Source organism: Mustela nivalis, assembly GCF_964662115.1.
Source record: "Mustela nivalis genome assembly, chromosome: 8".
Taxonomy (NCBI): domain Eukaryota; kingdom Metazoa; phylum Chordata; class Mammalia; order Carnivora; family Mustelidae; genus Mustela; species Mustela nivalis.
The window spans coordinates 142,188,449-142,211,763 of record NC_139027.1 but is presented as its reverse complement, the minus strand read 5'-3'; the positions used below and the strand labels follow the sequence as shown (position 1 = coordinate 142,211,763).

General features: G+C 65.7%; 1 protein-coding gene across 1 annotated transcript in view; it reads left to right on the top strand.

Annotated features, from left to right (window-relative positions):
* The window catches only part of LAMA5 (laminin subunit alpha 5), a 46,557-nt gene continuing 23,242 nt past the window's right edge, over positions 1-23,315 (top strand). The window contains exons 1-11 of the mRNA XM_082746415.1: positions 1-332; positions 4,781-4,933; positions 13,716-13,833; positions 14,534-14,652; positions 14,744-14,914; positions 15,006-15,103; positions 18,559-18,674; positions 18,862-18,980; positions 19,141-19,231; positions 19,407-19,541; positions 19,686-19,748. Coding sequence (XP_082602541.1) covers positions 27-332; positions 4,781-4,933; positions 13,716-13,833; positions 14,534-14,652; positions 14,744-14,914; positions 15,006-15,103; positions 18,559-18,674; positions 18,862-18,980; positions 19,141-19,231; positions 19,407-19,541; positions 19,686-19,748 — 1,489 coding nt within the window. The 5' untranslated portion in view covers positions 1-26. The remainder of the gene's footprint in view (positions 333-4,780; positions 4,934-13,715; positions 13,834-14,533; positions 14,653-14,743; positions 14,915-15,005; positions 15,104-18,558; positions 18,675-18,861; positions 18,981-19,140; positions 19,232-19,406; positions 19,542-19,685; positions 19,749-23,315) is intronic.

Genomic DNA, 23,315 nt, shown 5'->3' with positions numbered 1-23,315 from the left:
GGCGCGGCGGTCCCCGGAGCTGGAAGATGGCGAAGCTGGGCGCGCGGCTCGGCGCTGGGAGCGCACGGGGCGCGGCGGGGTCGCGGGGCCCCGGGCCGCTGCTCCTGGTCGGCCTGGCGCTGCTGGGCGCAGCGCGGGCGCGGGAGCCGGCGGACGGCGGCTTCAGCCTGCACCCGCCCTACTTCAACCTGGCCGAGGGCGCCCGCATCACCGCCTCGGCCACCTGCGGCGAGGAGGCCCCGGCGCGCGGCGCCCCGCGCCCCACCGAGGACCTTTACTGCAAGCTGGTGGGCGGCCCCGTGGCGGGCGGGGACCCCAACCAGACCATCCAGGTGAGCGCGCGCCGGGGCTGGGTCGCCGCCGGGCGGGCGGCGGGGTGGCGAGGACGCGGGCGCCGGGGACGGACTTGGCGGGGAGCGCCCAGGTACGGACCGAAGCCCGCGCGCCGCGTCCCGACGCGCTGGTTCCGCATTTCGGGAAACGGGAGGGACCCCAGCTCGGCCTTTCAGGCTCGGCCAGAGGAGTGCGCGTCCCCGGGCGGCGGTGGCAGGGCGGGAGGGGCGCTGGTGCCCGTTCCCTGGCCGCCCCGAGTCCCGGGATCCTGGCGAGGGCGGGTCTTGGCTTCCACCGCGGCTGCCGGTGGGGAAGGGGCGGGCCCGCTCTGCCTTTCCCCGGGACAAGCTGCAACCTGCCGGCGCGCACGCCACGGGGATGGCGGCGGGAGGGTCGGGCGTCCTGGAGTTTGGAGTCCGACACTGGAGGCTCTCGCTGCTTGTAGCAGAGGGTTGGAGCCGGGGATCTAGGGACTTGATGGGACCCTTAAGGTGTGTGTGTGGGGGCAAACCATGGTACTTTTAATTGGGGGTGCAAACACAGATGCAAACCCTGGGCAGCATCTCGGCCGCACAGGTGCTGGTTTGTCCTCCTCAGTCTCCTTGAGGAGATGGGGTTTCAACCCCGGAAGGCACTCCAGGAGGCCCACCCAAGCCAGGAGTCTAGGTGGGGGCCGGTTCGGGGGCTCCAACTGCACCGGACACCTGACGGGGAAGGATTCTCTGGGCTTAGCTTGAGGGCTGGGATCCTGCGAGGCCGCTGGGCCACCCTTGGAGGCGGGTACTGTCTTCCCACCCCTCCAGAACCCTCGGGAGAGTGGAGGCCCCAGGGCGGTTGTAACCTGAGTCACCACTGTTCTGGTGGAAGAGGCGGGGGGAGGGGAGGAGGGGAGTGGGAGGTGGATTAGCTAGGGTGGGTGATGAGCGGAGGAGCCTCAGCGGGCCCCCTTGCTGGGCCTGCCTGCCCACTGCCCCAGGCCCTCCCCTGCAGGGGGGAGCAGAGCGGGGGTGGGGGGCCACCTGTCCTCCAGAGCCATCCTGCCACGCATGCTGGCCTCCCTTAGGCTCCTGGGCTTACCTGTGTGCCCTCCCCTGTGCCCAGCACAGCTGATACAAGGGGTGTCAAACCCATGTTTCAGATAGGGAAACTGAGGCCTGGAGAGTTTTACTGTGGACACCCGCTGAAAGGCCCGCTGTCGGCCAGGGTCTGGCGCAGGCGAGCAGTGAGAACCCGTCCCTGCCGCAAGCCCTTGGCACATCTGGTTGATGTTAGAGTCTGGGTGGCAGGAAGGAGCTTGTGTGGGGGTCTCCAGAGGGCCCGGTTGAGCCCTTGATGCCCCTTCCTGGCTCACCTGGGTCCCTTAGAACGCCCATCCTGTACCCTGCGGGCCCCGGCTGAGTAGCTCCCTCGAGGACCCCTGACTTTTGTCTCACTTCATGTGCTTAAGGGAGCAGCCTGGGGGCCCAGGTGAGAGCACCTTTCCTCTGCTTCTCCTTAGCTGTGTGCTTTCTCTCCCTGGGCCTCAGGCTTCTCATCTGCCAAATGGGTATGAGAGCCTGCTTCACCTGGGGTTGTGAGCATGGCGGAGGAGCCTGGGAAGCCCTCGGCCCGGGAGAGACCGAGACCGCTGACGCACATGGTGTCACGTGGGGGGAAGCAGGCCCTGGGTGAGCGCGGACAGCCCTGCCCCCGCCGCTCCTGGCCTGGTGAGAGAGAGGGAGAGAGAGAGAGAAAGAGGCAGAAGCTCCCCTTTGAGTGTTGGGAGCACAGGTTAGCACGCCTGGTCTCGCTGCCAGCTGTGCTAGGAAGATGCATTGGCCCGAGGGGTACAAGCTGCACAGCCATGTGGCCTTGGCTGCGTCCCTGGCCCGGCCAGTGCCTCTGCCTTCGCCTCTAGCTGCACGGGCCGCCTGCTTGCTGCCCCGACCCTGGAGTGGGCTGTCGAGAAGGCCTGGCCTGTAGTCCCCATCTGGGGCCGAGCTCAGGGTGGGGGGCAGTGGGGGAGGAGCAGGTGCCAGGGAGGTGGTGCCCTGCTTCTCTCTGTCCTGAGAGTTCAGTCTTGTGCTGACATGGGCGTTGGGTCCCAGAGGCTGTGGGGCCCGAGGATGGGGGCTAGCGGCGCCCAGGACCCCTGGAGGAGGCGGGACAGAACCTGGTGGGCCTGGGGTGAGGCCTGCTGCTGTTTAGGCGAGGTGGTCCTGTGGCGGCAGAGCACGCCGAGGGCAGCTGGGCACGTCAGCCCCGCGGCCTCAGGTGGGCACTGCAGGAATTCCGGGTTGGCCCTGGGCCCGCCGGGGAAGTCGGGGGCTCAGCTGCCGGCAGGGTGACTCACGGGGAGGGACCTTCTTATCGCTGCTCCCTGTTTCCTCGCTCTGTTCCTGGCAGGACCCTCTGCAGCAGAGGGTGGGGGGGCCCGGTTTCCCCAGCGCGGTCCGCTGTAAGCCCAAGCCAGGCCGACTGGCCGGCCAGGAGGCCCGCATCGTGGAGAGGCACCCACTTGTAGCCTCTGGGGACTAGAGTCACCCTGTTTGAGTCTCTGTGTGGGCCTGAGCAGAAACTTTCCTGGGACCCCTTGACCCAGCTTCCTCCTGGGCTTGGTTGTGGGGGCGTCTGACCCCAGGCAGCCTTTTCTGGAAGGCCCACCAACCCAGCCATGTCGCCCTGCCCACCTCTTCTAGGAAGGCCCCTCCCGCCCTCGGCCCCTCCAGGCCCCTGACGCCGCGCGCCCACTTGTGGTGTGGGGCCCTTCTCTCTTTACCTCCTGGGAGCTCCTCTAGGTCCTGGGAGCCAGAGCCCTGGCTTTAGTTTGGGGGCCCCATTTGAGCTAGGCAGTAGAACTTCTCTGAGTGTCCCCTACTGCTCCAGTCCCTACGTACAGCAGCCCTGGGCTGCAGGGAGGGGTGCTCAGAGGCACAGGAAGGAGGGAGGGTGACCACGAGGCAGGGGGGCAGCGAACAGAGGACCACTGACCACGAGTAGCCGGGGAGCCTCGGGCTCCTTGATAGGATGAAGAAAGCAGGGCGATGCGTGGGTTAGCTGCCTGGGGTGTCTGGAGCCCTGGGGCGCCTGCCGAGGGGGTGTTATATGAGCTGAGGCAGGACAAGAGATGAGAGTCCAGAGCCCACTGGCCTGAACGAGGTCTGAGCTGGGGCGGCCCGTGCACCTAGTCTGAGGGGTCCTGGGAGCCTCCTGGGTGGGAGGCGGGTCCCACAGGTCCGGTGCATGAGATCTCATGGACCCAAGCCCACAGGGGAAGCGTGGTGCAGACCAACATCTGTGGGGGCTTGCTGGGGGCTCTCCATGGCTGCCAGGCCTGGGATTGGGGCAACAAGGGGTCTCCCACGCTCCCACCTCCAACTTCTAGGACAAGGTCTGGCCCCCTGGGAGGTTGGGAGGGGTGCGGCGGCCGCATTTCCCAGACACAGCCTCTGGGGCCTCCATCGATGCCAAATCCCAGAGGGCTGCCTTTGTGTGCCAGGAGATGGCAGGTCTGGTTTCCTTCTGGGTGGAGGCTGGGCCTCTTCTCGCCAGTGGCCAGGACCCAGCTATGTTCCTCGTCCCCTGCACCTGCTCTTCCCTGACAGGGACGTCTCTGTCCCTCAGGGGACAGGCCCCAGCAGGTGGCTGGACCAGGACAGAAGCAGCTGCCAGGCCCCGTGTGGGACCTGCTAATCTTTCCATGGCCAAGGCAGGTGCTGGCGTTACCCCCACTCTTCAGATGGGGACGCTGAGGCTCTTGGCACCGTGACTTGGCCTGGTCCCAGGGCTCGGAAGCAGCAGAGCCAGGAGGTCCAGGCCTAGCCTGGAGGCCGCCCACACGCCTCCACTCTGGGGCCTCTCCCCACAGGCTGCTAGAATGGCTTACTTCCTTCTCTCCGGAGACCCTAATCCAGGCTCTGGGTAAAACGGGAGGGTTGTGGGGGAGGGGCTGGAGGCCCTGGGGGGTGCAGTTTGGCTCTCCACATAGTCCGAGCCACCTGGACCCCACCCCACCCTGATGCTCCCGGGCCTTCTGTCTGGGGACTGTGCCCCCCCCCCCCAACCAGCCCTCTCTCTGCCTGGGCTCCGGTTCCACTGACCTTTGGGTCCCGGGCTCCCTGCTTCCCCCTGGCCCCAGGCCCTGCGGGGCTCCCCACCTGTCTGGAGCCCACCCCCACTTGCAGCGTAGGCCTCAGACGCCCCCCCCCAGAGAGGCGCCCAGGGATTTTCCCACCTAAAGAGGGGCTCTTCTCCTTCCCCGCTCTCCTCTTTCCCCTGTGGGGGTATGACTGTCCCTCCCCAGAGCCGAACCCCCAAGCCCAGGACGTAGTAGGCACTCTGTGCTTGCCGAGCGAGCGGGGAATGGCAGGAGAGGGCCGGCAGGTCGGGGGTGCGGGGCTGGGGGGTGACCGAGGGGCAGGGTGCCAGCCCCCCACCCCCGCCATCTGACCGCGTCCGCCCCCCCCAGGGCCAGTACTGTGACATCTGCACGGCCGCCAACAGCAACAGGGCACACCCCGTGAGCAACGCCATTGACGGCACGGAGCGCTGGTGGCAGAGCCCGCCGCTGTCCCGGGGACTAGAGTACAACGAAGTCAACGTCACCCTGGATCTGGGCCAGGTAGGGTCCCCACCTCGGGAGCGGTGGCCATGGGGCCTGGCGGGAGCTGCGGGTGGCAGGCCCCGCGCCGACGGAGGCGTGGCCGTGGGCACCTTCTGTGTGTCCTGCCAGCACCCCTGCCGCACGCAGGGGGAGAGGAGGCGGGAGGGGGCTTCCCAGAGGTCACAGTTTGGGTCAGGGGACAGCTTGGAGGAGGGCCCAGATGCTGGGAGGCCCTGGTGTTTACTTGGAGGAATTCCTTTGCCTGGAGCCTGGCGCTGCCTGGCGGCCGTGGGAGGGGCCCGGGCCGCGGAGGAGGCTCTGGAAGTGGACATTCCTGGCATACCTGTGCTGTCCTGGCCACCTTGGGGTCAGGTGGACCACCTGCTCGGGCCACCCCTGTAGGCTGTCCTTGGCCTTTGAAGCCCCGGCTCATGGGATAGGGGCAGACATTTCTGCCTGAGCAATGAGCCCTGCGCGCTCGTGGGATTCGGGGGGGGGGGGGTCAGGCTCCCTCAGGCTCTGTCCTGCTCTTGGGGGACTTGGCCAGTGCCTGGCCCCGGTGACCTGCCTGTGAGATGGGCTGGCAGTCCTGTTGCCACGGGGGGTGCGGTGGGGACAGGCCGATGAAGCCGAGCCTGGAAGTGACTGACCCCGGGCCTGCCTGGGGTCCCAGTGACGAGCTCTGTCCTGCTGGAGCCCTGCCTGTTCACGGTGGTGGCTTTGCCACCGTCCTGGGTGTGACCGGGGTGATGTCTGCTCCTTGCTGGCCCCTCCCCACTGTCCCCCGGTGTTAGGAGAGGTGGGGAAGTGGCTGGAAGGCTGGGGCCCAGAGCGGGGTTGGGGTATTTTGCTGGCGTCCCTCCTGCCTGAAGCCTGGAAGCCGGCAGGCCTGGCCCAGGGGAAGGTGAACCTGGAGGGGAGCGGGTTCCTTCGTTAGCCTCGGTTATCCGGTTATCCGGTTATCCGGTTATCCCCTCGGGAGAAGCAGCCCTTGTGCAGGGGGAGGAGCTGGGCTGGGGTGGACCAGACTGGGGAGGGGGCTGGTCCGCTCGCTCTCTGGGTTCAGCTCACTGGGTTCTGATCACATCCGTGCTGTCCTGTCACCTGGAGGGAGCCTGGGAGGGGCATCAGAAGCCTGTGGGGCCCTGGGGTTCTCCTGTCTCTGGCACCGCTGTTCCCCGGGGCCGTGGGAGGGAACTTGTGCTGAGCTGGAGGGTTCTTCCTGCCTCCTCTCCTGCTCTATGGGACAGACCTGGCTGGGGGGTGGGGAGACGGGGAGGGAGGAAGGCCCGAGCCCAGCCCAGTCCTCATGGCATTGCCAGGGTGGCCGCAGAGCACGTGGATACAAGGCCCCCCTGAGGTGCCGTGAGGGGCCGGGGAGGGGCTCGGACGGTGCTCTGTTCCCTCGGGGCTCCGGGGGCCCCGGCCTCCCCATCTGTGAAATGGGCTGGCGCTGATGAGGCTGGCCCTGTGTTTGCCTGTGCACTGGTTCCAGGCCATCGAGCGGCTGTCACAGCATATCCTGACTCTCCAAGCCTCAGTTTCCCCAACTGTGGGATCACAGAGAAGAACACGGGAGGGAGGAGTGACTCGCCCGTCCGGAGGGTCCCACTCCTCTCTCTCCCTCCCCCACCCTCCTTCCCTTTTGTCCACCCTCCGTCCCACCCATGTCTCTGTCCGTCCACCCACTGGCCCCTCCCTGCCTCCCTCCCCTCCACCGCCTGCAGATGAATCCCCCTAAGCCTGTCTTGGTCTGGCCAAGGGGCTGCCGGCTTGGATGGGGAGGGGGCGGACACGGACTGCCTGCTCACGTGCTTTGGAGTCGGGCAGTGTAGACGGGCCCAGGGTCTGGCTCGTTGGGCGGTGTAGACGGGCCCAGGGTCTGGCTGCGTGGGAGCGAGAGCCGCCTTCCTCCACCTGTGCCCCGCTGAGATGGGGTCCCAGAGGAAGTCCCGCGTTCCCGCTGCTCTCTTGGAAAGGGAGCGCCTTGCCTCTTCCTCCCTGAGCCACTGAGCAGCAACTGGGTCCCTTGGCGGGGAGCCCCTGCTTGCTGGGGTGGGGGACGGAGGCCAGGCCTGGCCCTCAGTGCCCCATTGCAGGGCAGGGGAGCCCCACGTAGGGCAGGAGTAGCAGCGACGTTTCCGGAGGATGGAGGCTTGGAGCATCAGGGGGAATGTTTGGGGGCCTAGAATGTGACCCTCTCAGGGACCTGGGGTCTGAGCCCTCAAGAGCCCCTTGTCTGTTGAGGTCCTGAGGATGTCCCCAGGCAGGACCCTCGGAGCCCACTTCCTGGCGCAGATGGGGTGACAGGCTGAGCCCAAGGGGCCTGGCCAGGCTAGCACAGCCCAAGGGGCAGAGCCCAGGGGTCCTGGCCGTGTACTGGGTTTTCTCCCTTTGGGAAAGGCGTGCTTGGAGGCATGGGTCCTGGGTGGGGCTGGGCTTCCGTGAGGAAGCCAGGCCGAGCGGGCAGTGGGTCTGGGCACGCCCCCTGTGGCGGGCCGCCAGCAGCCTTTGTTCTGGGATCTGGAGCGGATACCCTGGGAAGGGGGAGGAGGCAGCTGGCACTGGGCACCAGGGGCCTTCCTGCCCCCAGGAGAGCCGAGAAAGGGGGCAGGGAGGCTGCATGCCCGGTGGGCGGGCAGAGAACTGATGGTGCGTGATCCCTGCCGTGTCTGGGGGCCCAGGAGCCCCGGGGCCCTCCGTGAGCCTGTTCCCTCTTGCCCTGAGTCACCGCTCCATCCTCCTTCCCAGTCACGGGAGGCGGGGGACAGTGGGACCCCCTCCTTCCATGTGGTAGACAGAGAAACAGAGGTTCTGTGAGTCAGTCCCGGCTGGGAAGGGCACGGGAGGCCCAGGCCCGAGGTCCCTGCCGCGCTTGCCTTGTGGACCTTGTCCGGGAACCCTGAGACCTGAGAGAACAGAGCTGTGGGTCTGACGCTGCTGGGCACCGGCCTCTGAAGGGGGTGTCCTCCGGAGGGGTGCAGTCCCAGGGCCTGCCTGGGGGTGCTCCTGGGGCCTCCTGCCAGCCTGAGGCTCCCATTCCCTGACCTAGGGCAGGCTGGGCGTTGCTTCTGACAGCCTGGGCTCGGGCCGCACGGCGGGATGGGTGCTGGCTCCGGCGCCCTGCCCCCACGGGGGGGCTCTGGACAGTGTCTCGAAGAGCTGGGCCGAGATAGCGGGGCCTTGCTGTGGGGGGAGACCCCGGCCTTTCCAGACAGCCCTCTGGGGCCTGCCGTGGGGGAGGGACTCCCCCCAGCAGGCCTCTCCCTTCCCTGCCTGCTGCAGCCACACTGCCCAGACCCGGCTTCGGGGGGCAATGCTGATCCCTCCCAGCCGTGTTCCTACCTGTGACCGGGCAGGCCAGCCCTGTGTCTCAGCCCTCCAAGGCCAGGGGCAGGGGTTTGGTAGGGGTAATGGTGCAGAGGGTCCAGCTTCAGCGTCAGGGTGTAGGCTGGGGTAGTTGGGCATGAGGCCAAATGTTGAGGGCTAGAAATGCCAGGGTCAGGGGTCTGTGCACTCCCTAGGGGACAGTGGGGAGCCGGGGCGGACACCGGCTGCCAACCACCCACCAGACAGGGCGTACTGAGGAGCAAAGCTTTGGCACAGCTGCGAGCCATTGCGGGTGAGCCCTTCCTGGGCACTTGGGGAAACTGAGCCAGGGCGGAGTGACCGAGACCCTGGTGCAGGTCTCCGGAGTTGACGATGGGCTTGGGGACAGCCTGGCCATGTGGGCTGTGGCTCCTGGGCTGTTTCCGCTCTGAGTGCGGGGATGAGAGCTCCTGCATGTGGGCACGCCGGCTGCTTTGGCTGTTAGGGTCCCCAGGCAGCTCTGCCCTGCCCGCCCCGGGTTCGGGCAGCATGTCGTCAGAGGCCAGCTGGCTCGGGGCTCCCTGGGCAGGCCTCCTGGTCCCAGGGTGCCTGCTGGCCTGCTGGCTTATGAGGCTACGGCCACTGGCCCAGCTGTCTGGCCCGGCTGGGCACTCGGCCATGGGGCCGGCACCCTGGGAATGTCAGTGGGGTTGTTCAAGGGAAGTGGCAGGAAGTATGGGCAAGGCTGGCCGGGCTCTGGTTACTGAGCCCCCACCAGGGACAGGTGTGCGGGCTGGACTGGACACGGGCCCTTGAGCTGGGGTCCTGGTGGCGTCCGTGGGGTAGACACCCCTTCTCCAGTACAGGCCCCGCCCCTCCTCATGAGAATGAGCAGGTTCCTTTGCTCAGAGGACGTGGGGCCCGCGCCCAGGCCCGGGGGCCATTTGTCGCCAGCCCTGCGCATCTCATCGCTGACACGCTTGCCGCCGCGCTTGCCTGTGGCCGTCCGGGCGTACTCATGCTGGATCCGTGCCTTCCCCCCTGCCCCCACCCCGGTGGGCCCCCAAAGCCTCCAGTTCTCTATGTTTAAACAACCCCACGCACTGGTCTCCAGCAGCACCACTCACCGAGACTAAACTGTTTAGGTTTGGGGGCTCCCCTTGGGGATAAACTCTGTGTCCTGTGGTCCACGACTGACCATCTGGCCTGACCCGGGCCAGGCTGCAGGAGGAGGAGACGGCGACAGCCCCTGGCGGTGGGGGTCTTGGAATAGCCAAGTGCTGAGCCACGCAGGATAGTCGTCCTCCGCTCTCGCCGGCGGGGCCCCGCGCACCTGTCCGGGCCCTCCCAGCCCCTCTTCCCCAAAGGTCTCCCCCCGCGCTGCACACCTGTGCCCTGAGTGCCCCAACTGGCAGAGCGAGGCCCTGAAGCCACCAAGCATGTCCTGCGCTTCCGTGTTCTCTCCTGCCCGCGACCCCTGCCCCTCCTGGAGCTTGCCAGGCTGGTCGGCGGTGCTTATCTAACCCGCTGGGGCTCCAGGAGGCACGCCCGCCCTGCTCTGCCATTACTCTGCACTGTTCCCGATGGGGGTCTCTGCGGGGAGGGTGGGCGGATCTGGGGGTGCGGGGCCCTGAAGGTGGGCTCTGGCAGTCTGGGGTGCGGGAGGATCCAGGAGGTCTGGGTGTCCCAGGGCTCACTCCAAGGGGAAGCCCGGACGCCTGGCTAGGAGGGGCTTCCTGCTTCCGCCCGGCCACAGCCTGGGACCCTGGCCCGTCCCGGGCATCAGCATGGGGCCCTGCTTCCTGTGGGGCCAGGGCTGAGTCACAGACTGCCCGGTGATTCACGCCGGCCGGCCCAGCGGAACGGGGCCGGGGCGGGGGGTGGCGGACAGGCTCCCTCCTCCCCTGGGACAGGGGCACGAGGGCCAGCCTGGGTCTTCCCAGCCCTGAGATCGGCCAGGGCGGGGGTAGGCTGTGCCGGCCACAGCCGTGCTCTTGGTGACATGGTGCCCCAGCCCAAGTGGCTGCTGACCAGCCGTCCCTCCCTGCCCCCCTTCCCGTGCCTGGGGGCTCCAGAGGCCGCGGCGGGGTCTGCGGCAGCAGCGTTCTGGTTAGCCCTCCCCGTGTTGTCCAGGCCCCAGCCCTGTGCACAACCCGCGCCCCCCCCTTGCAGCACCCCCACCAGGGCCGCGGACTCCTGCTTGCCCGCTTCCAGGGGTAGGTGGTATCTGCCCGCTCTGCGCTCTGGGGAGACACTGTGTCCCGACCCACACCCCTGCTATGTTTGTCTTCCTACTGCCCCCCACTCCCTGTCCTGGGAGTGGAAGGGACAGCCGGGGCCCTGCAGCCACTGAACCCTGGAACCCACCCTGGCCTCTTGCCCCGGCCCCAGCCCCCCTCCGGCCATGGTCCCTGGGGCTGTGCTGCCTGCTGCGGAGCCCTGACCCTTGGCGCTCAGGCCAGGCGTGGGGGCTGGGGCCGCGGCAGCCGAGAGGCAGGTCCGGCTGCTGTGCTGGAGACGTGCCTGACCCCAAAATAGCCCAATTTTTAAAAATAACTCAGCAGGCTTTTGTTCGGCTTTATGCGTTAAAAGACATTTCTTTTCTTCTGCCCAGAACTTTGCGGCAGCAGGAAAGGTCAGCCCCCGTTGGCGGTGGCAAGGAGCGGGCGGGCCAGTGGGGGAAGGCTGGGTCTTGGGAGGTTCAGGGGTCTGCTTGTGCTCCCAGGGCCTGTCTGGGGCCGCTGTGGGGTCCTGGCAACCCAACCCTGCTGGGGACAGATGGGGCGTGCAAGGTGCGTGGCTGCCTCCCCTTCAGCCCAGGGCCGTGAGGACAGAAGTTGAGGGCCCGTGTGACTGGCGAGGTGGCGCACGGATGGAGGGTCCTTAAGCGGGTCCCAGGACGCTGCGCACGGGGCAGATGCTTCCACACCCTGGTCCTGCCTGATCGGTGCGTTTGAGTCAATATTCGTGCAAGTGCTCTCGGCTGGGAAGAATGCGACCAGCGCCGACTGGGGGAGGGACAGAGCTGGCCAGCAGAGAGGGCAGCCCGGCGGCCTCGCTCAGGGAAAGGCGGGGGTGGGTCCCAGGGGGGCTGGCTGGGAAACCTTAAGTTCCTCTGGGCTTTGGTGGGGGCCGAGCTGCCGGCCACCCCCCAAGAACGGCCTGTGGGCGTCCTGCACAACCCAGTGTCCCCTACTCCCCGCCCTTCTTGCTGTGACCCCTTCCTCACAGAGACCCCTCCTGGCATGGGAGCCATGGGAGGTCCCCCCAGAGCTCCCTGGAACGCCTGAGGGTCAGCCAAGGTGCCAGGTTGGGTGGAGGGTCAGTAGCCCCGCCCCCACCCACCGACTGAAGCCCCTCCCCCAGTGGGTGGGGCTAGTGGGGCAAGGACATCAGAGCCTGGCTGTTCCCACCCTGGGGAGAGGCCCTCCCGAAGGAGCTGGGCTAGTCTCTGTGGCAGCCCGAACAGAATGCGGCCTTCTGGAAAGGGCAGGACTCAGAAGGCGTATCTCAGGGGCCCAGACCTCCCTCCCCCTGGTGCCCCCTCCCGCCCCCATTCTTAGCAGCCCGTGCCCACCTTCCCCGTGGGGTCACCACAGTGGCCTCAGGTTGATGGGGGGTGGGGGGCAGACTCTGGGCCTCGGGCAGCCTTAAAGGGGCCCCTGCCCTGTGTGGTGGGGCCCCCCTGCTCTGGGCCCTGCCCGCCAGGTCCAGGGAAGGAGGTACTGGGAGGACCCACTCCCGGGGCTGGTGGGGCGCCGATGAGGGTGCGGGGGATGGCCCGGAGCGGGATGTCACCCCTGAGGCTGGTGCACAGTTCACTGCCTACCTGGGGGTGCCCGTGGGAGGGGCCTGGGATGGCCGTATGGGCTCGCGTCCCAGGCCCCCGAGGGGGCATGTCCACTGGCTGTGTCTGCCCTGGTCTGGGACCTCCCACTCCTCTTGAGTGACTGGCCCTCCCAGTGCAAACTGGGGATGTCTCCAGTCCCGCTGCCTTCCCTGCCTGGGTCTCCTCGGAGCCCGAGCACACCCTGCCCAGAGGCGAGCCTGGACCGTGGCCCTGCCTGCTTTGTTGTTCCCTTGACTTTGGGGCAGAGGGCTGGGAGCGGGGGAGGCACTGGCTGGCCCTCGGAGCCCCAGGGCCTGGAAACCACCATCCCTCCCTGCAGCGATCGCTGCCCTGTGGTCCGTACGCGCGCAGGCTGAGGCTGGGGTGGGCGCTCAGGTGCCAGCCCGGGAAGTGTGCGAGCGGGGACGCCGCAGACCAGCGCGGCCGGGCGTGTGAGGGTGGGCCTCTCTGCTGGCTGCCTCATCATTGAGCCCACAGGCAGTTCTCAGGGCCCTTTCCTAGGAACTGTGACCCGGGGCTGGGGGCTCTGGGTGCTGATGTGGGGATCCCTTGCCATGTAGTACGTCCCCGGGGCGCTGGATGAGGGGTACCTTTGGCAACGAGAACCCAGCCAGATGGGGTTGGGGGGCCAGGGCTCAGACCTGCTGGGGTGCAGGCCTGGGGGGCCAATCGACAGAGGAGGGGCCTCAGCTAGCCCCAAGGGGCGCAATACACAGGGGCATCCCAGGATGCCGACCTCCGGTCTGGAAGAGGTGAGAGACAGGCATGAGCGCTGCCTGGAAGCGGGGTTGTGCTGAGACCAGCGACAGAACAGGACAGGCGGGTCTGGCTGGGGCGCGAGGGGTTCTTGGGGCCTCTGGAGGTTCAGCTTCACCCTTCCCCTGTCTCAGAGCTGCCCTGACATGCCCAGGGCTCCATGATGCTCCAGCTTCCGGCTCCTGGGCTGCTGGGGTCTCCCCGGCCCAGTCCCGAGAGGCCTCATTCCCTGGTCTGCCTACCCCACCGGGGCCTCCTGGGGAGGACAGCGTCTGTCCCTGGGACCTCGGTGGCCATGGGCCAGTCAGAGGGAGAGGGGGCAGGTCCTGAGTCAGCCCTGAGAATGACGAGGGGCTAACCAGGGTGGGGCTGGGACGGGGGCCCCGTCCTGAGCTGCCGGCTGTTTGGAGAGGCCTGTGTGGGAGCTGGGTCATCCTCCGGCCGCCTGCCCAGGCCTGGCCGCCGGAGCTTCGGGGACCGTGGAATGAGCGCCTGTCCAGGCCGCTGGCCTCACTGCCTGGACGCTGGACCGGCTGCCCCTTTGTGCCCCTCCGTCCCAGCCTCCACAGGTCCGCCTGTGGCCTCCGAGCCTGACCCCTGTGCTTCTAGGGCAGCGATGGAGGGAGGCGCCCCTCGGCCCAGGAGGGGAGACCTTCAGAAACTGGGGGGTCCTACCCTTTGCCTCTGTGTCCCCGGGGCCAGCCTCAGCCACGGGCCCAAGTGAGCTGGGGGCCGCTCTCTGAGCTGGCTGGCCCCCACAGGCCAGATCCCCAGATGGCCAGTGTGGGAAAAGAGCCCACCTCACAGGTTGGGGCGGCACCCCGAGTGTTGGGGGCCCTGAGCTGAGTGGAGGGGCCCTGGGACGTCAACACCCCCCCCCCCCAGGTCTTCCACGTGGCCTACGTGCTGATCAAGTTCGCCAACTCGCCGCGGCCAGACCTCTGGGTGCTGGAGCGGTCCACAGACTTCGGCCACACCTACCAGCCATGGCAGTTCTTTGCTTGTGAGTCTCCGGGTGGGGGCTGATGGGGGCCGTCCCCTGGGGCGGGCTGCTGCGGCTGGGCTCCCCTGGGGCGGGCTGCTGCGGCTGGGCTCCTTCCGCGTCTCCACATGGCAGACCAGCCCTCAGGCCCTCCCTCCCGCATGTGTCAGGGGCGTCAGATGTGCCTTCCCAGGGCAGGTGCATGGTAAGCAGCTCCTGTCCCTGATGTGGGGCACGGCTGGGCCCAGAGGCTGGAGGCACCAGGCGTCCCTGGCGCTACCTCTTGCCTCCCTCTCGACCGGCTTCATGGTCCGGCAGCTCCTGAAGGAACAAGGGTGGGAGGCGCGCTGGCTCCCTAGCCTGCCACGTCCGAGGCCTCCGTGACCGATCACCATGGGAGCCTGCGATTGGGTGGGCCTCGGTCACGGGTCCCCCAAAACTCCATGGGCGAGAGCAGTTGGAAATGGACGTCCAAGGATGGGGACGTGGTGGGCACTTGTCTCTGCAGAGAGAGGCACGCGTGGCAAAGGCCGGGAGGGGTCAGTCCTCAAGGCGTGCGCAAGTGCAGGGTTTCTGGGCTCGGGCAGGGGCCGCCCCGTCCTCTGTGCCCTCCTGGGGAGGCACCTCCCTCCTCCTTCAACCCGGCGCCGCGGGGGTGGCGGGGCGGCCCGTCGGGGAGTGGCAGTGCTCCAGCGCACTCCGGGGTCCCGCGTCCCCACAGCGTCCAAGAGGGACTGCCTGGAGCGGTTCGGGCCGCAGACGCTGGAGCGCATCGCGCGGGACGACCACGTCATCTGTTCCACCGAGCACTCGAGGATCGTGCCCCTGGAGAACGGCGAGGTGGGCCCCGGGGCCACAGGCGGGGGCGGGCGCCCCGCTCATGGGAGGGTGCCCCCCCCCCCACCAGCTTGACCCTCTGTCCCGCGTGCAGATTGTGGTGTCCCTGGTGAACGGGCGCCCGGGGGCCAGGAACTTCTCCTCCTCACCCCTGCTGCGGGAGTTCACCAAAGCCAGCAACGTGCGCCTGCGGCTCCTGCGCACCAACACGCTGCTGGGCCACCTCATGGGCAAGGCGCTGCGGGACCCCACCGTCACCCGCCGGGTGAGGCACGGCCGGGGTCCGGAGGGGCTGTGGGGCCGGCGAGGCCCGGCTGGGGCAGGGGGCCGTGGCACTCACTGCCCCCCCCCAACAGTACTACTACAGCATCAAGGACATCAGCATTGGCGGCCGCTGTGTCTGCCACGGCCACGCGGACGTCTGCGATGCCCAAGACCCCACAGACCCCTACAGGTGAGGCTGCCCCCATCCTCATCCCCTTCCCAGTGCAGGGAGCGGGAGACCCGGTTCCACTGCCCACTGTGTCCCTCGTCCTGCGTGGCCACCCCTGGCCTCCATCCCCTTAGGTGTGTGGCGAAGTGCAGGGCTGTCCCGTGCCTGGGAGGACCTGGCACGGTAGCCAGAGGCCCCTGCCACCCCCGCAGAAGCCGGGGCCCTGTGTGGAGCAGTGGGGGTGTCCTTGGCCTGAGGCTGCGCGTCCCTGTCCCTCAGGACACGGATAAGACGCTCCTTGCTGTCCCCAGCTGCTCCCTTGCCACCGGGCGTGGTCTCTGCGCACGGCTTCCAGAGCTCAGGCGCTGCTGGTGGCTCTGGGAAGTTCAGTGCCCAGTGCGCTGGCAGAGAGGGGCGCCCGCGGGCACCAGACCAGCCTCAGAGGAGCGGGGGCGGCCCTTACTTGCTGGGGAGGCGTTGGCGTCCGCTCTGACTCCCCTGTACCAGGGTGTGCCTGAGCCCGGCTCTGCCTGGGGGCGCGAGGGGTGGGCTGGGCTGGGCGGTTTTTCCAGAAGCACGGACACCAGCACCTCCCACACACCATGTTTTGGGGCACCGGGCTGCCCTCCGCACCCTGCTCCCGTGCCCTGCGCCGCAGCCGCTTCTTCCGGGAGAGCTCCGGCCCTTCGTACCCCGACCCCGTCGTGTCCAGCCATCAGCCCTGCCCGGACCACCGTCCCCGTCCCCACCTGCACCCTCTCCCCCCATCACACCACCGCTTTGCCAGCTGCCTGCCTCGCTCTGCCCTGAACCCCTTACTCACTCCCCCTTCCTTTGGTTTGGAAGTTCCGAGTCTTGCTTCGGTTGCTGTCTCAGTCCGGTTGGGTCGCCGTCACCACATACCATAGACAAGGGGCTCGCAAACAAACTTACCGCTGTTCTCAAGGCCGGCAAGGGCCCACGTCTCGGGGTGTCCTCACGTGGCACAGGGGGTGAGGGAGCTCTCTGGGGTCCTTTTACAAGGACACTACGCCCCCTGATGGGGGCTCCATCCTTAAGACCTAATCACCCCTCACAGGCCCCACGTCCAGATACCATCACCGCGGGGACTAGTCTGTGTGTTCTCGGGGACACCCGTGTTCAGCCGGGGGCAGGACTGTTCACGGCAGTGGCGGCCCTCGTGACGGGCGTGCTTGACCCGCTGTCGTGTCTGCCCACACGGCCCTGTAAGCAGGCGCTCTGTCCCTGCGGCCTGGGAGCCGCCTCCTGACCCGCCCAGGCCCTTGACCTGCGCCGCTCCTTGACTCAGCTTGCACCCCTGGCCACTCGGTTCCCTTTGCCCGAAGTGCGTCCTCTGGTTGGTGTTGCCGTGAGGCCGTGTCCCTGTCCGATGACCGCTGCCGCGGCGGCTGTGTCAGCTTTCCCCTCGGGGTAGTTGAGCCGGCTACAGAACTCCGGTTGGCGGCCATGCCAACGCGCCACCTGGCGTCTCGATGGTTGGCAGAGTCCGCAGTCACCTGCGTTGTTGCCCCTCTGGCTTGTCTGCCCCCGCTGGAGGGTGCTGTGACCTTCCCCCGGTTCTCTGCGGATGTCCTCTACGGCAGCCGGCAGCCGTAGGGCTTCCGTGGCTCAGGACTCCTGCCCTTTTCTTTCTTTTTCTTTCTTTTTTTTTTTTTAGAAGATTATTTATTTGACCCAGAGAGAGAGAGAGACAGAAAGGGAACACAGGTGGGGGGAGTGGGAGAGGCAGGCTTCCCGCTAAGCAGGGAGCCCGATCTCGATCCCAGGACCCCTGGCTCATGACCTGAGGCCAAAGGCAGACGCTTAACCACTGAGCCACCCAGAGGCCCGACTCCTGCCTTTTGAATCTGAGAGTGTGTGTCGTTCATTCAAGACCTTTCCTGGCCATCAGCTCTCCCTTCTACCTCTTTCCTCTTTCTGGAATCCCGTGCCGTGGACGCATCTCCCTGTGGTCTCCTTCTGTCTCTGAATGTCTCTTGTGGTCCCCTCTCTGCCTTCTGAGCTGCTCTGGGTCGGTTCTTGGGATCACCGAACCTCCAGCCGGCTGTTGTCCGTCCGCTGTATTCAGTTGCAGTGATTTTATTTTCCATCTGTAGAAGTTGTGTCTGATTCTTTGGCCACATCTCTCTCTCTTTTTTTTTTTTTAAGATTTTATTTATTTATTTGACACAGACAGAGATCACAAGTAGGCAGAGAGGCAGGCAGAGAGAGAGGTAGAAACAGTCTTCCCGCCAAGCAGAGAGCCCGATGTGGGGCTCGATCCCAGGACCCTGAGATCATGACCTGAGCCGAAGGCAGAGGCCCAACCCACTGAGCCACCCAGGCGCCCCACATCTCTCTGTTTTTTCATAGCATTGCAATTCCTGTGTTTTAGTTAGTTTCTGTGTTTGGTATAACTTTAAGCATTCTTATTTTATGGTTTCTACCTACTTGCTCCCCGATTCCTGGGGTTGGACCATGCCGACTGTTGCGTTGACAGGCCTGGCCGCATTGTGTCCCGCTGGTCCTGCGGCAATGCCTCGTCTGTGCTTGGTGGGGGATGGTCGCTCCCCAGGGTTTTTGTGGGGTCCTTGGCCCAGTGACCTGTGGTGTCCCCGCCCGGCTCCCGTCCCGGGTCATTTCCCGGTGCCCTACGCAGACCGCGGCACAGCCAGACGCCAGCTGCAGGTCCAACATCAAACTGGCAGAGCCAGGGCGGAGACAGGCTGGCTTCCTGGAGCTGCTCCTGCTCCCTGTCCCCCAGAGGCCCTCCAAATGGCCCAGACCCCGAGGGCCACAGTGTTGATTCCCAGGGCCCTACAGACACTTTGGGTTGCAGGGGACTGGGCTCTGACCGTGTGGTCTGAGGCCTGGGGCTCCACTGACCAGCTTCCAAGGTCCGGCTCGGTACCGAGCATAGCAGGTGCGGTGTTGGCCCCAGGCCCACCGAGCAGGCAGCCCCACTGTGGCTGAGTCATGGAGGGGCGTGTCGGGTGCGACTCTGGTAGGGGTGTGTGAGTGGTAGGAGGCTGCCACCTCAGGCCTGAGCCGTGGCCAGCTGTCCCCCTGAGCCGGCAGGAGCCGCTCTCTAGAATGGCTGGCAGGATTCCAACCTCTGCCTGGTGTCCAACCCCGCTGGAAGAGGAAGCCGTTCCTGGCCCTTTGCCCCTGGGGAAAGCATGGGGGCGTCTGGCTGAGCTCATACTGCTGAGGGAGACCCGGGCCTCCGCCCCTGCCCAGGGAGGCTGTGGGCTCGGCCTGAGGGCCCGGCCGTGGCAAGGAGGGGTTAGCTCGATCCTGAAGGACCTGGCCAGGTGCTCTGCAGGTGGGGCCCGCCCGCACTGACCACTCCGTCCCCGTCCCAGTCCCCACCCGCCAACACATCCAGTCCCTCCTGCTCCGCTCCGTGAAGGCTGGGTGCGGCCCCTGTGCCCCCAGGTCCACAGTGTGGCCCCTACTGTCCCGTGTCCCCACAGGCTGCAGTGCACCTGTCAGCACAACACGTGTGGGGGCTCCTGCGACCGCTGCTGTCCTGGCTTCCACCAGCGGCCGTGGAAGCCGGCCACCGCCGACAGCGCCAACGAGTGCCAGTGTGAGTGTCCAGCCCCCGCTCACCGGCAGCCCCCGCCCCACTCGCCCAGCTCTGCTCCGGCCACGTGGTGTGTGCCGTCCCCCACACCAGCCACATCCGGGGCCGCTGGTGTTTGTGAGATGTGCCCTGGGGGTCCCTGCGAGGCGGGTCCTGGGAGGCCTGTAACAGCTCTGCCCCTTCTCTCCAGCCTGCAACTGCCATGGCCACGCCGATGACTGCTTCTATGACCCTGAGGTAGACCGGCTCAGCGCCAGCCAGAACCAGGACAACGTCTACCAGGGAGGGGGCGTGTGCATCGACTGCCAGGTGGGAGTTGGGGGGGGCGGGGGGGCCCGTGGTGGCAAGCTGGCTGGGCCGGGGCATGGGGTGGTGGCCCGGGGCCCCCGGCGTGGTGCACCCAGGGCCAGAGTGGGGGGAGTTGGGGGGCGGGAGGGTCTCCGCACTCAGCGGCCCCGTCCGCCTCCAGCATCACACCACCGGCATCAACTGTGAGCGCTGCCTGCCTGGCTTCTTCCGGGCCCCAGACCAGCCCCTCGACTCTCCCCATGCTTGCCGCCGTGAGTGGGGTCAGCCCAGGGAGGGCGCTCCTGGGGGACGGGGGTGTCGGGGGGGCCCCCCGTGCTGCTCCAGGAGGCCCAGCCGGGCTCTCCTCCCCCTTGCCCGCGCTGGGGAGGCAGAGCCAGCCCCGTGGCCCCCGACTCGGGGTCTCACGAGGCCCCGGTGCCCGCCCAGGCTGCAGCTGCGAGTCGGACTTCATGGACGGGACGTGTGAGGACCTGACGGGCCGCTGCTACTGCCGGCCCAACTTCACGGGCGAGCACTGCGCCGCCTGCGCCGAGGGCTTCACCGGCTTCCCGCGCTGCTACCGTGAGGGCGTCGGCTGGGGGGCGGGGGGGGCTGGGCCACAGTCCCCAGAGCCCTGTGGGGGACCCGGGGCGGAGCCCTCGGTCCTGTCTGCCCCTCCGGCCGCGCCGAGCTGACCCGGCTGACCCGTGCTGTCTCTTCCCTCAGCGGTGCCCTCCTTCTCCCCCAATGACACCGGAGAGCAAGTGCTGCCGGCGGGACAGATCGTGAGTAAGTGTCCGCCGAGGCCCCTGTCCCGCCCTGGCCCCCACGGAGGTCCCCCTGAGAGTGGGATTGTCGTGTGGGGTCATGTCCGGCTCTTGTGTTTTCATGCACGTGATGCGTCTTCGTGTTAGGAGACCTACTGCATGAAGCAGAACAGGGGTACCCAGAGTCGCGTCACTGTCGCGCGGCCCCTCCCCCACAGCCGGGCCCCTCCCACGCGCTGCCCCCGGTGCTGGGCGCAGACCGGCACGTGCCCTGGGAGCTGCTCTGGCTCTCCTGCGCCGCTCCTGTCAGCATGTCTCCTCATGTTCTGTGTCGTCGGACAGATGTAGCATTTCTTCAGTCAAGCCCAAATTGTTGGAAATTTAAGTTCTTTCCAACTAAAAAAAATGCTACAGTAAACATCCTTGCAGCACAAGCTTTCCATAAATTCTCAATAATTTCTGTAAAACAATTTCCTAGAAGGTTCTGAGTCACGAGACTTGCCTGTTCTGGCACATTCTGGGCTGTAGGTTGCCAAATCACTGTCTTGAAAGAAGCCGTGTTGGGCGACGTGACGGTAGCGGCATCCGTAGGTGCAGACGGTCCTCGCTGGACCCCGGGCCCTGCTTGTGGCTGTCAGCTCGGCCGGCTGGGACCCCCACCTCCTGCCATGTGTCTGGAATTGGGCGCACCTCTCGGGACGCCCCTTCATAACGGGGTGTGCGCAGCTGCCGGCGGGGTCTTGGTTAGACCGCATTTGGCATCTGTCGTCTCCTGTGTGTCTTTGACACGTCTGTGAGGGGACCTTCTTTTGAGTGTGTCCTGAGCACGTATCTGCTTTCCTGGGGAGTGCGTCGTCAGGCTCCGTGCTCACGTTTCTGTCTGCGGGCCGGCTCTCCGCGCACCCCGTGTCCCGGCGGGGCCTCCCGCCCTGTGTCTTCAGGGTTCCTATTCCCTGGGCTGGCATGTGGACCCCCAGTGGGTCCTGTGGCCGCAGTTCTTGCCTCTGACTCCCTCCGACGCGTGCGCACGTGGCACACGCTCCACTCGCTCACTTGTGCCTGTCGCTGTTCGACGGTTTCTCCGTACGTGTTTGTGTCTGCTTCGCTTCGGTGCTGGGAACGTGGGTCAGCGGCCTTCTCCCAGGAGGAGCCGGAGGGTACTGGCCTGCTCTCGACGGTGAGGGCCATTGTGTCCTATCGTGCATGGCTCTGGAGCCCCGCCGTCACGCGCCGTGGCTGGATCGTGGCTGGATCGTGGCATCGAGCGTGTGGACGTACGTGAGCCTGGCTGCATTCCGGGAAGACCTGATTTGCAGAGCCGCTGAGCGGCCCTGGGGCTGTGGGTTGTTGATGCCCAGCAGACGTGCTGGGGGCCCTTCCATCCCCCCGGCCCGGGGTCGGCGCTGCAGACGGCCCACGCCGCTGCGGCTTCAGTGCCGGGCCGCGGATCGTGCGAGGAATTCTACCCGAGCCTCTCCTAGCGAGCACCTGTGTGTCTGTATTCGTAAGGGTGGCTGGATGAAAGCTTTCCTGGTGGTTTTTCTGGTGGGGTGTGTGTGGGCCGTCTTGCTTAAGTTTTGTAATTGAAAATACTTGGGAAATGACCCACACTTGGTTACGCTCCACAGCGGTCTACACATCACGGAGTCACCCATTTCTTCCTTCCTTTCCTGCCTTTTTCCTTCCTTCCTTTAACATTTTATTTATTTGAGAGAGAGCACATGAATGGGGAGCAGCCGGCAGAGGGAGAAGCAGGTTCCCCGCTGAGCAGGGAGCCCGATGCGGGGCTCGATCCCAGGACCCTGAGGCTGTGACCTGAGCTGAAGGCAGACCCTTCATCCGCTGAGCCCCCAGGCGCCCCAGAAACCACCCAAATCTTAGGAGTTTGATGGAACTTAGCAGGATGCCTGGTCCTGACCCTGCTGGTCTTCGATGCTCATCATTTCTTGTCTGGTTCTTGTGTTCATTTCCCACCTCAGCGTAGGTCGGTTTGAGTCATTTTTCTTTAGCAGATCGTGTCCTTTGGATTTTAAAACCGTATTGGTATAAAAATCACGCCCGGGGGTGCCTGGGTGGCTCAGTGGGTTAAGCTGTTGCCTTCAGCTCAGGTCATGATCTCAGGGTCCTGGGATCGAGCCCCGCATCGGGCTCTCTGCTCAGTGGGGAGCCTGCTTCCCCCTCTCCTGCTCCCCCTGCTTGTGCTCCCTCTCGCTGTGTCTCTCTGTCAAATAGATAAAATCTTAAAAAAAAAAAAAAAAGAAAAAGAAAAAAATCATGCACAGCTTTCCATCGTGATTTGTGCCTTTCGTTTCTCTTGCTGTCTGGTCCAATTTCTTCTATTTCCTCCTCCACTTATTAGACGTAGCAGAAGTTTCCTGAATTTATTGGTGTTTTCAAGTTACAGCTTAAGATTCCGTCTATAAGATCTGCTGGGGTTTTTCTCGTTTCAGTTTGGGGGAGAGATCTAACTTCCTTTTTTTTTCTTTAAAGATTTTATTTATTTATTTATTTATTTGAGAGAGAGAGCACACGCCACGAGTGGGGACAGGGCAGACGGAGACGGAGGGCCGCCTGGCCGGCCCCTCGCGCGGGGCAGTGACGCGGCCGTTCTGTCCTTGTGTGACGGCTCAGTCCGCGGTTCGCCGCACCAGGGTCGGATGGGGTCTTTGCTTCTCACCTAGAACGTGATGCCCTTTGGAATGTTCCGGGAACGTGTGAGGGGTCCGTGAGAGCCGTGCAGGGTACAGGTCGCCACGTGTACGCCCACTGACACGTGTGTTCATTAAGGTGTTTAAATCCACACGTCCCTGCTCCAACCTCGTCAGGGTCTGGGGATGGAGTCTCCAGCCCTTCTGTCCAGGATGGTGGTTTTGCTAGAACCTTCCAACTCAGGGGTTTTGGCCCTTGGCACCCCGTGACCCCGTGTCCTGCTCTTAGATTGCAGGCATCCTGCAGACCTGGGTGGCGAGCTCCCTTCGTCCCACTGGTGCTTGTGGCTTGGGTTCCCTGGAATGTTCTGGGGTCTCTGCCTGCCTTCTCTGCACCTTGCTGTCCCCTCACGAAGCTGTCCGTGGCCCGTCTGGGTCCTGGGTTCAAGGTGCATCTTTTCAAGAGAACATGACTCGATTTTCCTTCAGGAGCCAAACTGAGGCCTCTGGTTCTAGTCGTGAGAAGAGCCATGGCGCGGGCAAGGCCGTGGCAGTCAGGCGGGGCTCGCTCCTGCTCCTGCTCCTGCTTCTCTGTCTCCTGAGACCCCTCCTTCCCGCCCGTGTCTTGCCAGGTTGGGCAGCAGACGGGTTTCAGTTTGGGATAACTTGCGTTTCTTCTTGAGGGATTTCAGTGTTCTGTCTCTCTCTGGTCCAGCCGGGGGTCACCCTGCGCTCGACAACTATCAGACCGTCACTTTCTACGAACAACAAACAGTGGTCGTGACTTCTTTTTGCGCGTAAGATGTTCCCTCCTCTTTTCTGAGCTGCAGAATTACTCATAAATCAGATTGGAGTCTCTTTTTTGCCTTGTTACCGTTTTGTTTTTACGTCTTCTCTGGTTGTGTTGGCGCCTGCCGCGGACTTAGCAGTTGCGTTGCCAA